General features: G+C 38.1%; 1 protein-coding gene across 7 annotated transcripts in view; it reads left to right on the top strand.

Moving 5' to 3' along the window:
• ARID1B (AT-rich interaction domain 1B) overlaps positions 1–16,363 on the top strand; it is a 438,832-nt gene that overhangs the window by 115,368 nt on the left and 307,101 nt on the right. For all 7 annotated transcript variants that reach the window (XM_012451772.3, XM_012451755.3, XM_064360518.1 and 4 more), the window contains exon 3: positions 10,262–10,411. In XM_012451772.3, coding sequence (XP_012307195.3) covers positions 10,262–10,411 — 150 coding nt within the window. The remainder of the gene's footprint in view (positions 1–10,261; positions 10,412–16,363) is intronic.

The raw sequence follows: 16,363 nt of genomic DNA, 5'->3' as shown, positions 1-16,363 counted from the left end.
TGAAGCTTGAGGGAGTTAATTTTATGAAAACTGAAGGATGTACCACTTTGCAAAGTAGATAATAATGTGGCAGAACTTGTTACCCTAAAGAGATAGCCTGTACTGGAAATATAAATTAATTTAAGAAGTGTATAAATAAATTCATGGATAATAGATTTATAATGGTTATTAAGAGGAAACAAAGGCTGTTCAGGACATATCCCTGACTTCTAGAAATTGAGGTCACGAGAGGCACTACCATTTAGTTCCCACAGCTATATAGAGTATTCACTCTGCAGAACATTGGTCTGACCTACTATTCACTTAAGCTGTGATTTGCTAAATATAGAGCAGTTGAACTTAGAATAAGCAGTGAAATTTTGTAGGCAATTAATAATTGTAAAGAAATCCAAGAGGGATTGTATGTGTATGTCTTTATAATCTTACATCGTGTTTACCCTTTTAAGTTTCAGAAAAAAATTTGTCACAAAAAAGACGTTACTGATAAAAAACAAGAACTTTTCAATGTTTCCCAAATCAAAAAAGGTAAATCTATTTTATCATATCATAATGGGGAGGGTTAAATTATCTCAGATGTGTTGGCTTCAGCCTGTTAAAAACTGGCAATGTTTATGGCCCAGAAGTTATCTGTTAGGAAGGAACCAGGGCACAGGCAAAAATGTAGTGGACTCCAGAGCAACATGAGAGCCACGGACCCAGCTTGTGAGTGTGGGTGGTCAGCTAGCCCATTCTGCAGTGTGAGACACTGCTTGATTGACTCTTTTGTATACTTGGCCAACTTCTTTCTCATCCCGGGTCGTCTTCTTACCGTTACTCAGGGAAGCTAGATAGAATTGGAAGGAACTTTAGCTTTAGTGTACAGTGCATACAGTAAGCGCTCAATATACATTTGTTGACTGTGTCTCATTTTTCAAGGATGAAAGACAAATTTCGGGAAATTGTGAATTTTTTTTTTCGTAGATAAGCCTAAGGACAAGATTTATTTTTCTTCTTAAAATAAGAAAGGGCGAGGGGAAGGCATCTAAGTTGTTTAGAAGTCTCATTTGGGAACTTAGCTTAAGGGACTGTGGAATGTTGAGCAGTTGTAAGATCTTGACCTTGTAAACTTTATTTATTACCTTCTAGCACATTATTTTTGACTGGACATGTTGATATAATAAAATTTCCTCGTGCAATTGGTTCAGCCACACATCAGCTTAGCATCTGAATTCCTTGCTGTGGGGAATTTTCAGTCCATCTCTTATGCATGAAAAATGGTGTTTGATCTTCCTGTGAAATCAGGAGCCAGCAGGATTCGCCACATGTGAACGGAGCTGTTGTGGACTTCAGATTTTTCTTCTGCTTTTTGCCTTCCCATTTTGTAGAATTTACCTGGAGGGGTTCAAATCTATGATGAAAAACAAACACATAAAAATTAAGGAGCTGTCTTGTTAAAGATAAATTGTTATAATATACTTTTCGATAACTCTTAGAAAGACAACAGCAATAAATAATCCTAAATGAATTTCATTTTGTTCTAGATTCATGAAAAACAGAGTTGGTTTAAGGAGTGATTTTGCTATATATTCTTTGAAGATGTTAATTCTTTATACGTATACCACACACACATTTTCGATTTCAAAAATAACATTATGCTACGTAGGTTTTGTAACCTGCTACCTTTAAACCTCACCTCAATAATATATAAACAGAACTTTTGTTATTAAGTATGATGTAAAATGAGAATTGTTATTTTTAATGGCTCTATAGTATTTTATTGACACTTTCCCCACCTCACCTCTGCTTCCCCCCGCCGCCCAAACCAGTCTCTTATTGATGGCCATTTAAACATTTAGGCTGTTTCCCTATTTTTGAGTGGAGCTGCAGTGAACTCCTTGCTACACATATCTTTGCACACTTGTTTCACACTTTTTCTTAAGATAAATTCCCAAAAGTAGAATTTTGGGTTAAAGGAACATTGTTTCTATACATGTTGTGTCTTACCTTACATATTTGACTTTGTATACTCACCGTGATTATTTCAGTTTGCCCAATTGCTCTGTAATATTTTGGATTATGTAAAATGAAACATGAGAACTCACTGATAAGCATCTAGGAGCAGTCATTAATTATAAAATAGAAAATTTACATCTAGATCGAAATAAGGCAAGAATGATTTAACCATAAATGTGTTAAAAATGTGTGTTATAGAATGATAAAAATGGAGATGAACAGTTTAGACTTCTGTATTGTGTATACATATTCCACCAATATTTTCAAGCTGTTATTAATATCCATCAAAATGCCTAAATCTTAAGCGTACGATTGAGTGAGTTTTGACAGTTATATACGTCTAGGATACCACCATGCTACTTAGAGTATTTCCATCACTCCTAGAAAATTCCCTCCTGTTTCTTCCAGCCAGTCCCCATATTTCACAATCATTGTTAGATTTTTGTCACAATAAATTGATTTTGCCTGATTTTGAACTTCATGCAAACAGACCGTACAGTGTGTTAAGATTGTATACATTTAATATAGTTCTTTTCAAAAAATAATTCCTGATGGATGTGTAAGTACCAAACTGTACTTCTTAAAAAATAAAAAAAGATCTAAGCTGATGTGAAAATCGTATAGAATAAGAACAGTAAGTCTTTCAAAAGAATAAAACGGGACTCTTTGCCTTATACCATATATAAAAATTAACTCATAATCTATTATAGACCTAAGTTTGTAAGAGCTTAAACAAAGCTATAAAACTCTTAAAACAGGAGAAAAGTTTGGCCCTGGATTTGGTAATTATTCCTTGGATATGACACCAAAAGCATAGGCAACAAAAGAAAGGACAGACAAGTTGGACAAAGTTTTAAACTTTTGAGCATCAAAAGATACTATCAAGATAGTGAAAAGGTATAACCCATCGAATAGAAGAAAATATTTGCAAATCATATATCTGGTAAGGGATTAATATCTATGTAAAATGCTCCTATCAACAACAAAACAACTCAGTTAAGAAATGGCAAATGACTTGAATAAACATTTTTCTAAAGAAAGATATATACATGGCCAATGAGCACGTGAAAAGATACTCAGCAGCACTTAGAGAAATGCAAATTTCACAATGAGTATGTTTTCACTTCACACCCAGTATTAGTACAACTGATATTTAATATGAAGAAAAACCCGGAAAATACCAAGTGTTGTCAAGGATATGGAGAACTTGGAACCCTTGTGTACTGTCGGTGGGAACGTAAAATGGGGCAGCCACTGTGAAAAACAGTATGATAGTTCTCAAAAAATTAAGCATAGAATTATTGTATACTCCAGCAATTCCACTTCTGGGAATGTACCCAAAGAAGTAAAAGCAACGATTCAACCAGATATTTGTAAACCCATATTCAGAGCAGCATTTTTCACAATACCTGACAGTTGAAAACAACCCAGTGTTTATCCATGGGTGAATGGATAAACAATTATGCCATATACATTCAGTGGCCTTAAAAAGTAATGAAACATGATACACCCACAACATGGATGAACCTTGAATACATTATGCTAAGTCAGACACAAAATAAGCCAGACACAAAAGAACAAATACTGTGTGATTCCGCCTATATGAGATAACAAGACTGACCAAATTCATAGAGCCAGAAAGTATAATAGTCCTTGCCAGGGGTTGGGATGGGGAACAGAATGTGGAGTTAATATTTCCGGGACACAGAGTTTCAGTTTCGGATGATGAAATTCTGGAGAAGGTTGGTGGTCATGGTTGTCCAACAGTGTGAATGTGCTTACACATCATTGAACTGTATATTTAAAATGGTTAAAATGGTCAATTTTGTGTATATTTTAGCACAATAATAAAGGAGATCTTTAGACATTGAAGATAAGGAGAAAGGTGCTCATTCCATTACATAGTACAAAAGTAGCATGTGAGAATTCAGCAGTGGGAAGTTTTCACCACATTAAATATGTCTCTGTTAAGTTTAGGACAATGCCAAGTATTTCTTTTGTTGATAGACTGTTTTCTTCCAAAAGGAGAGACAAACTGATAATGTAACGTAAGTAGATTGAGATATGCAGAGGTACGAGATCCATGATAGAAACTGGGGTCTGTTTTAGTATCATAACTTCAAAGCTCACATCAAGGAGGTCTAATATCTGTTCCAGTGTTTTTCTGTGCTTTCCTAGATACAGAACTGGACTAGACTATAATTTAGCTCAAGGCAGCAGCTCTTAACATTTCCATTGACAGTGGTGTGTGATTTCTAGGAGGTTCAGTCAGCAGACATTCACTGAGCTCTTAGGACTGGCCAGGCATGCTGAATAAACCAGCAAGGGCCTCCCCTGTGCAGTGGACAGACCAGTGGTGTGGCGGTATTCAGTGGTCAAACAAGTTTGAGAAATCTTGGATGTAAAGGTGGACAGCTTTCCTAACTTTTTAAGGGATTTCACATATCCTTTAATGTGCTGATGTGGTATGTTTTCTTTTTACAATATATTTATTTCTCAAACTTTTTATAGAACTCATTTCTGTGCAATATCCTATAGAATTAGTGTTGCTTGTAGGATCCATAGGGAAATTAATGACCATTAGTTTCCATAGGGAAATGCTGGCATAAACTTGTGTCTGTTAGAGGTTCACCAACCTGCAGGACACTTTCTTTCCCTTGGGAGGAGACCATAATGAAGGCTTCTGCCTGGTCCTGTCCTGAATGCCCTAACGACTTGTGAGGAGCGGGACAGCTGCTCAGACACCAGAACTCAGAAGAGCTATGGCCTGGAGCCTCCTAGGTGAAAGGCCTGGGAGTGTTTGGGGCACCTGGTCTTGTAGTCAGGGACTTGGCCTCCGAGCTGAGTCTCTTTTTTCGGAAGGACACCTCCTGGGGTGTCTCCCCCTGCCTTGTGTGTGTGCTTGGTCTTCCCGGGCTGCCTCTTTTTGGGAGGAGGTCAAATGGGGTGGAGGCAAAATCTTTATGGTGGAGTGGAAAATTGTGAAATAATTTAGGCATACAGAAAAGTACAGAAGCAAATATAACAGAGACGCTTGTGTGATTACACATAAAGTATATACAGGTGTTAATATTTTACCCTATTTGCTTCACATCTTTCTTTTTATAAAGGAACAAAGCAAGGCTGAAGCCACTCCCATCATCCCCATTCCTTTTCAATGCATGTTTTTGTACTTTCGTTATATGTGTGTTTATAAACAGTATACACTGGCCTGGTGCGGTGGCTCACGCCTGTAATCTCAGCACTTTGGGAGGCCGAGGTGGGTGGATCACGAGGTCAGGAGATCAAGACCATCCTGGCCAACATGGTGAAACCCCGTCTCTACTAAAAGTACAAAAAAATTAGCTGGGCATGGTGGTGTACACCTGTAGTCCCAGCTACTGAGGAGGCTGAGGCAGGAGAATTGCTTGAACCCAGGAGGCAGAGATTGCAGTGAGCCAAGATTGCACCACTGCACTACAACCTAGGCGACAGTGTGAGACTCCGTCTCAAAAAAAAAAAAGTATACACTAATATCTTGTGTTTTAAAATTTTATACAAATGGTGTGATACTGCATTAACTTTTTGTTGCTTTCTTTTTAAACTCAACATTATGTTTTTTTTAGGTTTGAACCAGTTTGATATGTGGTGTCTTACGCCTTCCTTTTTAACTACTGTATAGATTTAATTGTGTGCCTTTAACTTTTCCCATTTACCCTCTGTCCTAGAATTAGATTTTGTCCTCTTCTGTCAATTGTATTAGACAGGACTGCATTGAGTGTCCTTCCTGGAACATGTGTGTTTCATGGGTATATACTTAAAAGGTGCATGGCTGGGTCATGGGGTCAGTGTACCTTTAAACCTAGTAGGAAACTGCTCTCTAAAACTTCTTTAGAAGGAAAAGCGGGGAGAGGATTAACTTTGAGCATTTCATTAATTTTGGAAAATGAGTAAAAAGTTCAGGGTATGGTGAAATGAAAAATGAATCCTGACCCTGCACATGTAATATGATACAGAAATGTGAAGGGTAATACTTGTGTCCTTTATTAGGATAATTTCCTAAAATAAATGCTTTAAGTGAATCCTTTTTAGCTATAAATTTTTTGTTGTGTGTGTTCATGTCTTAAAGGTCTTTATTTAGAAATGAGTGAAACAGATCCTCCTCCTCCTCCTTCATTATTGTTATTATTATTATTTGAGATGGAGTCTTGCTCTGTCACCCAGGCTAGAGTGCAATGGCGCAGCCTCGGCTCATTGCAACCTCCGCCTCCCAGGTTCAAGCAGTTTTCCTGCCTCAGCCTCCCAAGTAGCTGGGATTACAGGTGCATGCCACCACGCCTGGCTAATTTTCGCATTTTTAGTAGACATGGGGTTTCACCATGTTGCCTAGGCTGATTTCAAACTACTGACCTCAGGTGATCTGCCTGCCTTGACCTCCCAAAGTGGTGGCATTACAGGCGTGAGCCACCGAGCTCAGCCAGGTTCTTAGTTTTAAATAACAAATGGAAACATTCTGATCTGAGGCTTTTTTTTTTTTTTTTTTTTTTGCACGATCTCCATTTAGTCCAGTTTCACAGTTTAAAAAAATATATATTATTTGAACTGTGCTGAAGGCACAGAGTACGTGCTGGATAGTCAGGACTTGAGTGGGCCAGCGGTTTATGGCGAAGGACACTATGCTGTTACTGTACTGTCAGTGGCTGTAGATGAAGCTGAACACGTGTGTCAGATTTGGGTGGTTTAGGAGATTTCCATATTATAATGTGTTCCTTGATTCATTAAAATGTTTCGTGTAATAATAGTTTGCTTTAGTAATCATTGAACAGTATTCATCTTCAACAGATGTTTGTTGACGGTGAGCTCCTCTTCCAGGATCTTGTATTCTAGTGATGAGGACAGACAGTAAAACATGTGAACACGTAGTTAGGGGTTTCACTACATAATTAAATCAGCCTTCCCCGTGGTAAGATCAGGTTGGTCAAGGCACTAGAAGGACCGTGGTTGGGGTCAGGCTGAGAAGGGAAGGGGGCCACCTGAGCTACCAGCTCTCTGTCCCCAGCTCCCAGCACCTGCCGGCTGGTGCTCAGTGACTGTTGATTGCATGTCACTTGCATGCAACGTTCTGGTAATAATAGTTATCCTGCATGTGGTTAAGAACTAAAAGATTTTAAAACTCTCAGCAGCCAGAATGGGCTTTGCAAACATTGGGACAGTGAAGCTCATGTGCTTTCCTCATGGATCAGTCCTCTGGGCCCTCATTATGTGGACAGCGTGTGTACGTGTCTTGGTCCTCAGCACATTAGAAGCTTAACTGGGTTTGGGTGGGAAGTGAGCTTGAGTGGTGAGTGCTGTCAGAATGCCCTGATGGCCTGTGAGGAGAGGGACAGCCGTTCACACACCAGAACTCAGGACCTGTGGTCAGCAGCAGCAGAAGGCTCTGGGGCCTTCCATGTCTTGCAGGGCAGCCTGTGGATTTGTGTTTTATAATACTATTTAGTTTCAAAAGTCTGAACAGTGTATAGTAGATCTTTGAGAGCCTTGTATCTGAATGCATTAACGCAAAAACAATAATGATCAGTAAAGAATTAGACTTTAGGCTGGGCGCAGTGGCTCACACCTGTAATCCCACCACTTTGGGAGGCCAAGGCGGGTAGATCACCTGATATTGGGAGTTTGAGACCAGCCTGACCAGCATGGAGAAACCCCGTCTCTACTAAAACTACAAAATTAGCAGGGCATGGTGGCGCAAGCCTGTAATCCCAGCTACTCAGGGGGCTGAGGCAGGAGAATGACTTGAACCCCGGAGGCAGAGATTGTGGTGAGTTGAGATCACACCATTGCACTCCATCCTGGGCAACAAGAGTGAAATTCTGTCTCAAAAAAAATAAAGAATTAGACTATAGCTCCAGTCAGCTGCGGTATTCTATTGAAAAATTGGTTTTTAAAGATAATATTTGAGAAATAATATTTTACAGAGCACACTACAACTTGTAGTTTAATGAGTCATAATGGCACTCGTATAAACTTCCAGGTGGGACTGGGCACAGTGTCTGTATGACTTAGGAAAGCAGTACTGTTTGACAGTTGAAGATGTAAGGCAGAGTCATGTGATTGATCATGTTCACACAACTCATGTGCAATGGGAATTGGACTTAGAGCCCATGTATTTGGAACCCAAAGATACTTTGGGTAAACTAGAGTTGAGGAATCTATCCTGTCACGGCTCCCACTGAAGGACAGCTGACTGGGTCCAGTTGGTTGGCACTGGACCCCAGGTCTCGGGGAGAGCCCTCTGTGCTGTTAAAGGTTTCCTTAGCCCAGGCTCACAGCAGGTGGGGTGCAGGTGAAGTTGGTCCTAAATGTATGAATGAGCCGTGTGTCTAAAAGGACAGCAAATTGGTTTTAATTGTGGAGGACCATATTTGAGGGTGCCCAGGCAGATGTTTGGGGTGGTCTCCTCTCTAGTTTGCTCAGTTCTGTAGTGGTTGCTCCACTGAAAATATCCTCTACGCCCACCTGTCCTCCTTGCCCCACACTTCGCATCCAAACTTCCTGGAGCTGGACTAGATAGTAAAATATTTGAGTCGTTTTGTGGCTGCTCTAGCGTTAGTAGGTTCCTGCAATCTGTCCTGTTGTCTTGCTTAGAAAACAGCGCCCCCTCCCCAAACAACACTTCCATATTGTGTGTGAGGGTTTCTGTAACCAGAAAGTCAACATATTAAAGCGCAATTCATAGGGGAGTTGCTGGCTGTGTTGACTGAGCTTTACAGTCATTTTAACACTGGCAGAAGTGTTATCCTAACTGCTTCAAATCAAACTGCAAAGATGCTTGTGTGAAATATAGTATTAGATATCAAATCAAACATATGGGTGTTGAACGGGAGGATGTGTGTTGTAGTGGTATATGGTATTCTAGCATGTGGAGTTGTATTTTATGGAAATTCGTTGGCTTGGCTTATGGCAGGGACATACATTCATTATGAGATATCAAGCTGTAAAATAAATAAAAGCAAAAAATTCAACTGTGCTGTTAAATAGCTTTCAGTGCAGACTTTTCTGCTCCAGCAACTTAGGCTCTGTGTGATGAGAGGCACTGTGAGCCATTGTGGTCACATTTATTCTCATCCTCTTTGGTGCGTCTTGAAAATAATCTGGATTGGATTGAAAGAAATAGAAACTTTAATATTTTCATTTTTCACCTTTTACCATTGTATGTGTTCGGAATTACTGTGCTGATTTTTCTTAGAGGCTAAATGATAGTTACTCTCTACATCTTTACCATTTCATCTTTTTCCTCATTCAGTATTTCTGCAGCGGATTTGGGTTTTAAGTGTGTATCTGGTACTCATCATTAATTTCTTAAGTATGTGTGCTTATGGGGCTCAAGTTCTTGAAGTTCTCCAGTGGACCATATTGTGGTATTAAATAAAATGACTTTGTCATTCTTGTCTATAGAATGCCTTTTGCTGTCCTGATATCTTGTTTTCTTTTCCTTTCCTGCTCTCTCTTGAAATTATAGAAAAAGGCAATCGATTTCTCATTTTAAAAAATTCAAGATACTATCCATGGTATATTTATTGCATTAGAAAAGATTTTCCTCTAAACAATGCTTTTAGGCATTTTTAGGCTTATGTAAATTAGAGATGGAGAAGATTGATTTAGTCCATTTTTGTCTATACCTCTGGTATTTGCACTGTAGTGCATCTTGCATTACATTGTTACCTGTTTTATCAACTAAGAAAATGCCATCCTTAGCAAAAATGGTAAATAGAATTGGCAATGTAACTGGTATATATCTGCCGTAAATACAGTTGGTATATTCCTGCTTTTTTGTTCTGAACTTAGAAACAAACGTACACCATAATAAAGCACACAAACCACAAGCATCTCATAAAATATTAGTGAGTTAACTTGGACTGTTTGAGTTCATTTTAATTCTCACTGTTGCATGGGAATAGATATAATATGATGCTTCTCTTTGTTAGCAGAGGCTATTTTTTAATCTCACTATTAAGTACTTCCTTCCTCCCTTCATCTTTGATATATCAATAGTTTATATCTGATAGAATATGTTGGTTTTTAAAGGCAAAGTCAGATTGCCTTTTGACTTCATTGACAGCATGTGAATAGAAAGCAGAATGCCAATTTGTCTAATGAGGAGAGGATTTAAAATATTGAGTTCAGTTGCTTAGCCGAGAACCTCCTTCATGTTGCTGAATTGAAACCATATTTGATTTCATTTAATTGCACATTTTGACTTTCTTATTTGCTTTGCTTGACTTTTTGACAGATGCCACCTCAGTATGGACAGCAAGGTGTGAGTGGTTACTGCCAACAGGGCCAACAGCCATATTACAGCCAGCAGCCGCAGCCCCCGCACCTCCCGCCCCAGGCGCAGTATCTGCCGTCCCAGTCCCAGCAGAGGTACCAGCCGCAGCAGGTGAGCACGGCGCACTGCCCCGCGGGGCCCTGTTTTCTCCTCCAAGGCAGGCCCGGCTCTGAAACATCTTCCTGTCCCTTACTAAAATTTATGTCCTCAGTGAAAAAAAGTTAGTTTTGAATGCACAACTGTAACCTAACCTAACTCCAACCCTCTCTCTGTCTTTTCCCCTTTTGAGGTTGGAGGGTGAGAAGAATGACTGGTTTACTAGCTGCTTGCAATACTGGTTAGTGGCCACAGAAAGTGTCAGTCATTGCTTGTTCTTTGTCATTTCTGTTCTGAACCTTTCAAGAAAGTGCTCTGCCACTTTGTTAAGGCTTATTCAGGAGAAGGATCTTATCAGTCATTTCATCCTGCTCGTTGGCACATGCATGGTATTTTTATCTCGACCTTTGTTTTGTTTTGTTTTAGTGATAAGTGCTACTGCGTGAAAACATTGTTGCCTTTGACTGTGTTATTCTCTTTAAACTAGCTTATAAGTAGATATTCACTTCAGTTGCAATATATTAAAATACTAATTGGAATCATGTACTTTATTAAGCAGTTTGTAGTTTAAATTAGTCTCATTAAATATTCCTTTAGATTATTGGGTTATATATTTCAGCTTACAGACTCTGCAGAAAAACAGTATATATGTTATTTGATAAAATGATTCAGTTTCCTTATATTTTAGACACTGTCACTCATGAGTGACAGGAAAAGGAGTAGTGAGTGAGGGACTCTTACTCTGAATCCAGATAAAACATTCATAGCACTTCCAATCATAAGCATCAAAATATAATTTTCCATTTTAATATTTTCTTCCTTCTCTCTCTTCTGTGTGGTGGAGGTGGCAAAGGGAAGATGAACACATGTGGCATCGACTTTTTCTTCTTTAGAGGACTTCTTCGGTGGCTTGAATAGATCCTGGATATTAAGCAAAATAAATGAATTTATAGAGCTTAATTTTAATCAGTTTGGCTGGTTTCTAAAATATTTTTAGTTAAGTCTATTTTCATATGACTTGCTAAAGAATTCTAAAGAGAGTTTATGCCTTTAAGTAAAACATGTTAAAACAACAGCTAGGATTTGAGATCCAATACGATCTTGTTTTTTACATATATGTTTTAAAAAGCTTAGACCCAGGAGGTGGAGGTTGCAGTGAACCAAGATCGTACCACTGTACTCCAGCCTGGTGACAGAGCGAGACTCCATCTTAAAAAAAAAAAAATTGTGGTAACATATATGGGGTTTGTAGCAGTAGAAATGTATATCATTTCATAGTTCTCTGGTCAAGTGTTTTATTAAAGTGTGTGAAAATTTTAAAACACTTTAACATAATTTCTTTTTAGATGAGAGAGTCTGGTATCCGGAGTTTTGATAAAGTTACATGCTTTTTCAAGGGGCTTTGAGAGCCTTATTGAACTTATCTGTAGACACAGAGTGTTTTGTCATGTCATCAAAATTTAAGGACTCAATAGAGAAATTATATTACTCATTTGACTAGTGTGCTGAATGAATCTCTGATCATAAAACCAATTTGATTAAGGATTCTGAATGCCTGTCATTTTCTTCAAGACCAAGCTCAAAATTTACTTCCTTTAAAAACTATTCACAGCATATGGCAATTAGTTATTTAATACCTTCCAGCACATGGCAATTAGTTATTTAATACCTTTCATATTTAAATATTTAAAGCATACTACAGGTAAAATCTTACTTTAATGAATACTGTTTTAATGTGCTTAGTTTCAGGCTATCTTGTGCTTTGATTATTACTATCATTTTATTGATTTGAATACAGTAAATTATATGGTAAGAAATACTATATAACAATGACTTTAATGTAATTGTAGTAATTTTTGTATATTCTGAATAAAACCAAACATTGCACAGAATACATTGGAAATTTTTTCATGGGTTCATATTCCCTAGCCATAAAATGTGTGAGTTATATTCATTGTGGGACAGAGAGGTGAAGGTTGGACACATTTAGGTGGCCTAATCAGATGGTCTGGTTTGACAGAAACAATCCTGGATTTTAGGGAGTGAGATGGCGAGATAGATTTGGAGAGTTTCTCAAAAAAAATGATACCTGGCATTATAAATATATTTAGCACCTCCAAAACCCAAATAATCCCCCCAAACCTATCCTGAAACAAAGTAAAAATTACCATTAAAATATTGCCAAAATCATGCCAAATCTTAACAAGTAACACTGAATTCATATACCTTTACAGACTTCAGAAGCTCAACCATATTTAGTTTAATCAGCAGTAATTCTTTGTCTTTTTTTCTTTTTTTCTTTTTTTTCTTTTTTTTTTTGAGACAGAGTCTTGCTCTGTCACCCAGGCTGGAGTGTAGTGGCAGGATCTTGGCTCACTGCAGCCTCCGCCTCCCAGGTTCAAGTGATTCTCCTGCCTCAGCCTCCCAAGCAATTGGGACTATAGGTGCACGCCACCACACTCAGCTAATTTTTGTATTTTTAGTAGAGATCAGGTTTCACCATATTGGCCAGGCTGGTCTTGAACTCCTGACCTCATGAGCTACCTACCTTGGCATCCCAAAGTGCTGGGATTATAGACATGAGCCACCATGCCACCAGCCAATATTTCATAACGACCAGAACATTTCTTTATGCAGTCTTTCCTTTTGTTTTCAAATGTAGTTTACATAATCTCTTGATTTTGTATATGGCTGTCATTAGCAAGTATTAGTAGTACTTGGTGTCTTGTTAATGCAACTGATACAGATAGTAATTTTAGGTTTCCGTCAAGATACTGCACTTTGTGTCTTCAACATTTTTCATATGTTTAATGTTTTGACTAATCAATACATTCATTTGTTTCAAAACATAAAAAGTACAAGGAAGGGATTCCAAGAAGTCTCTTCCCATTTTAGTTCCCTCTGTCCACATCACCACCCCCGTTCTTGACTGGATAACCATATATAGTTTATTGTATGGTTTTCTGGAGTTTCTTTATATCAAGAAGCACAATACTGTATTTTAGCTTTTACCCTGTTTTTACTCAAATGATGGTATATATATTATAATATACTATATGCCTTCTTCCATTTTTTTTCTCATCTGCTTCTTTTACCCACTTAAATATACTTTCTGGAGATCTTTCCAAAGGAGCACATACAGCAATTCCTCATTCATTTTTATAGCTTCATTACATTTTATGGACATACCATAATATATTTAACCAGTTCTTTTTGATGGACATTTAGATTAGTTCCAGTTATTTGAATTGAAACAATGATGCCATGATAAACTTTGTGTATGTGTCATTTCCTAAGCAGGCAGTAATGACTGCAGGATAAATTCTGGAAGCCACAGTGCTGGGCAAAGGGTGTGTGCATTTGCAATCCCAGTGGGTATTGCAGGCTGCAGCGAATTCACACTCCCATCTGCACGTGACAGGACTCTTCCTACATATGTGCCAGTAACATGGTTGTATAAAGCTTCTGGATTTTCGCCAATCTGGTACAGACTGAGTATCCTAAATCCCAATGTCTGAAATCTGAAATGCTCCAAAATCGCACACTTTTTGGGTGCCAACATGACACCACAAGTGGAAAATTCCATACTTGACCTCATGTGATGGGTCAGTCAAAACACACATAAAACATTGTTTCAGTCACACAGTTATTTTAAAATATTGTATAAAATTGCCTTCAGGCCGTATATATAAGGCACACTTGAAACATAAATAAATTTCGTGTTTAGTCTTGGGTTCCATCTCTAAGATATCTCATTGCATATATGCAAATATCCCCAAATCTGAAATAAATCTGTTTCTAAGCATTTCGGATGAGGGATACTCATACTTATCTATAATATAGTTTTAGTTTACATTTATCTTGTTATGAGTAATGTTAAGTGTCATCCTGTGTATTTAAAAGCATTTGTGTTTCCTTTTTCCTGAACTGTAAATTTATATATTTTTATTTTGAATTTTTTCTCTTCAGTTGCTGGTCTTTAAAAATTGTTTAAAAACCCCTTCATGTATTAGGGAGACTGGGCCTTTGTCTGTTAATATGAGTTATTAACCCCAGAGGACTGGAATCAATAGAATAGGATAAAAGAATAGAATCAATTGTGCTCACCTGCACTCGTACGTACACACACACACACACACACACACACAATTTATTATAAGGAATTGGCTCATATGTGTATGGAACTTTGCATTTCTGAAACCTGCAGTGTGGGCTGGCAGGTGGTGAGCCCCATGGTCTGGTGAAGTCAAAGGCAGTTTGCTGAAGAATTCCTTCTTGCTCAGGTGGGGCTGGTCTTTTGATCCTAGTTAGGCCGTCAAACTAACTGGATAAGGCCCGCCTACATTATGGAGGACAATCTGTTATTCTCAGAGTCTCCAGTTGAAATCATTAATTTCATTTTTAGTACCTTCCAAGATCACGTGTAAAATTAACCATTGCAACTGTCTTTCCCCCGTCAACTGGAGTTGCCACTAAAATCATTCACTGAATTTCCTTAGGTATATGGTATTTAGGATTATTTTGGGATTTCTGTTGTTTTCCACTCGTTCTTCTATTAATGTGTTAGTACTGTACCATTTCTCTATTACCTTTTGGTATCTGATAGAGGTGGTATATCCTCATTATCCTTCTTTTCAGTTGGTGTTTTTCTTTTTCCTTTTGCTATTTGTATGTGCTTATTTTTTCATATAACCTTTTTCTTTTTTACCATGCTATTTTCTAAGAATTTTATCTTTTGTGATTGTTATGATGGGATCTTTTTTTCATTATATCTTTTTATTCTGTGAAACAGGGTACTTAGAAAAGAATAATGATGAGGCACACAGAAGTATTTTACTTGAATAGCTTTTACCTTTTTGGAGCCCACTGACCAAAGACCAGGAATATCCCTGTACTAAAAAGATGGGTTTGTTCAGGTGGCTGCAGGCCAGGGAGGATGCAGTCCCGAGGCACCCCAGGAGCAGTGTGGAAAGCGGGAGGTGGGGCTGTAATAGGGTTAGGGTGTGTGTTAGATGATTCTAAGAGGGAGTGGGATCATGAGGGGTGGTTTCAACTGGCTGCTCTCAAGAAGCTGGGGGTACTTTGGTGATGAGGTATTTTAATTTTTATCTAGGAGACAGGAGGATTGAAGTAGGGCAGGCTTGTCAATTGGTAAAGAAGCACCAGCCACTTAGAAGAGGAAGTGGGGATGTTTAGTCGTTTTTGTCATCAGCAAGTGTGCGCCTGTTGTTTCAGACGCTGTTGCTGTGCTGTGGGAAGCCTGCAGTCCACTTGTGCTTCTGCCTGGTTTTTCTTTGCTTGCCTTCACACATTTCCTCTCCACTATCCCTGCTTCTCCTGCTCGGATCGCTTTCCATCTCTCCATTTGTTTAGGTACTTTTTACTTTCTTTTATAACATTCTTCAAAAAGAGCTGCTCTATTGCTTTTTGTTCTGCTTATTCCTATATACCTTGTCTTTTTGTTGCTATTGTAAATTGTATCCTTTAAAAAATTACATTTTCTCATTGTTACTGGTGTATACAAATGTAACAGACTTTGTATATTAATTTTGTACGTGTCCAGCTACCTTTTAAATTCTTGTTAATTTCGCCAATTCTAGTCATTTGTGAAATCTCAGGTTTCTTCATTAAAATAAAACTTTTAAAAATCACTGCCTTCCCACTTTTTTGGCTTTCTGCAACTGGCGCCTCCATATGCATTCTTTGAAACGGCTGGCGGTCACTGTGTTGTCCCTGATTAAATGAAGGCTTCCAGCATTCCATCATTAAGTACGATGTTTACTCTTTCTTTTCTTTCTTTTTTCCTTCCCCTTTTTTTTGTAGCTGTCCACTATTGGACTAAGGAAGTTCCCTTTTCTAGTTTGCAAAGAGATTTTTTTTCATGAGTGGATACTGAATTTTATCTTCTTTTTTGTATGTACTAAGATGATCACTTTGTTTTTACTTATAGTCTGTTTTTGAGGTAAA

Source organism: Aotus nancymaae, unplaced genomic scaffold, assembly GCF_030222135.1.
Source record: "Aotus nancymaae isolate 86718 unplaced genomic scaffold, 86718_ANA_hifiasm-v0.15.2.pri h1tg000040l, whole genome shotgun sequence".
Lineage (NCBI taxonomy): Eukaryota > Metazoa > Chordata > Mammalia > Primates > Aotidae > Aotus > Aotus nancymaae.
Note: the sequence above shows the minus strand (reverse complement) of the source record. Positions and strands in the feature narration are given on the sequence as shown.